Source organism: Suricata suricatta, unplaced genomic scaffold (assembly GCF_006229205.1).
Source record: "Suricata suricatta isolate VVHF042 unplaced genomic scaffold, meerkat_22Aug2017_6uvM2_HiC HiC_scaffold_35452, whole genome shotgun sequence".
Taxonomy (NCBI): Eukaryota; Metazoa; Chordata; class Mammalia; order Carnivora; family Herpestidae; genus Suricata; species Suricata suricatta.
The window spans coordinates 1-703 of NW_021882050.1; the positions used below are offsets into that span (position 1 = coordinate 1).

The 703-nt window shown below is 63.2% G+C and overlaps 1 protein-coding gene across 1 annotated transcript; it reads right to left on the reverse strand.

Annotated features, from left to right (window-relative positions):
- Positions 1–11: 11 nt before the first annotated feature.
- Positions 12–638, reverse strand: LOC115285039 (cytochrome P450 2A13-like; the record flags this gene model as incomplete). The annotated part of the gene is made up of 2 exons (XM_029931451.1): positions 453–638; positions 12–174 (listed from the first exon to the last, which is right to left on the reverse strand). Coding segments are annotated over exons 1-2 (343 nt in total), but the record flags the coding sequence as incomplete, so codon positions are not given.
- Positions 639–703: the final 65 nt, after the last annotated feature.

Here is a 703-nt window from a genome sequence, read left to right on the forward strand (position 1 = left end):
GAGCCCCTCACCGTAGCCTTGGAAGAGCCAGTCGAAGGTGGCCTGCTCGCCTCGCCCGCTGAATTCCTCAGCCTGGTCCACCAGCGCCTCCTTCACGGCCTCATGTCCACACAGCACCACGATGCGTCGCGTTCCCAGGTGGACCGTGAACACGGGGCCATAGCGCTCGCTGATCTGACCCAAGTGGGAGTGTTTGGAGGGCGCAGCGCCCCTGGGAACCGGCCCTGTCCCCAGACCTCCGGCACTGCATGCATTTCCCCCAGGCTCTGACCCTCAAGGGGCTGGACATCCCGGGAACTGCTCTATACTGCCTAGGACCCTGCTGCCCCATCTGCAAAACTCCACGTTCCTAAGACCCCCATCCAACCTTGCCTGCCCCCTGCCACAGCGTCCCAGCTCAGTCAGGCAGGCGCCCAGGCCCACCCCCTTCCTCCACCCCTGCCCCCCGGCACCTTCATGAGAGAGTTGTACATCTGCTGTGTGTTCAGCTGCAGGTAGTTCCCGATGAGGGGCAGCGGGGTGGGTCCCGGAGGGAGCTTCCCCCAGGGCTTCCTCTGCCTCCAGGCAGACATCAAGACCATCACTGTGAGGCAGGTGAGCAAAGCCACCAGAAGGAGCCCTGAGGCCAGCATGTTGGCACTGGGTGTGGTGGTTAGATGGTGCTGGCCAGGGTGGTTTGCTCTTATACCACTTGGGAAAGTAG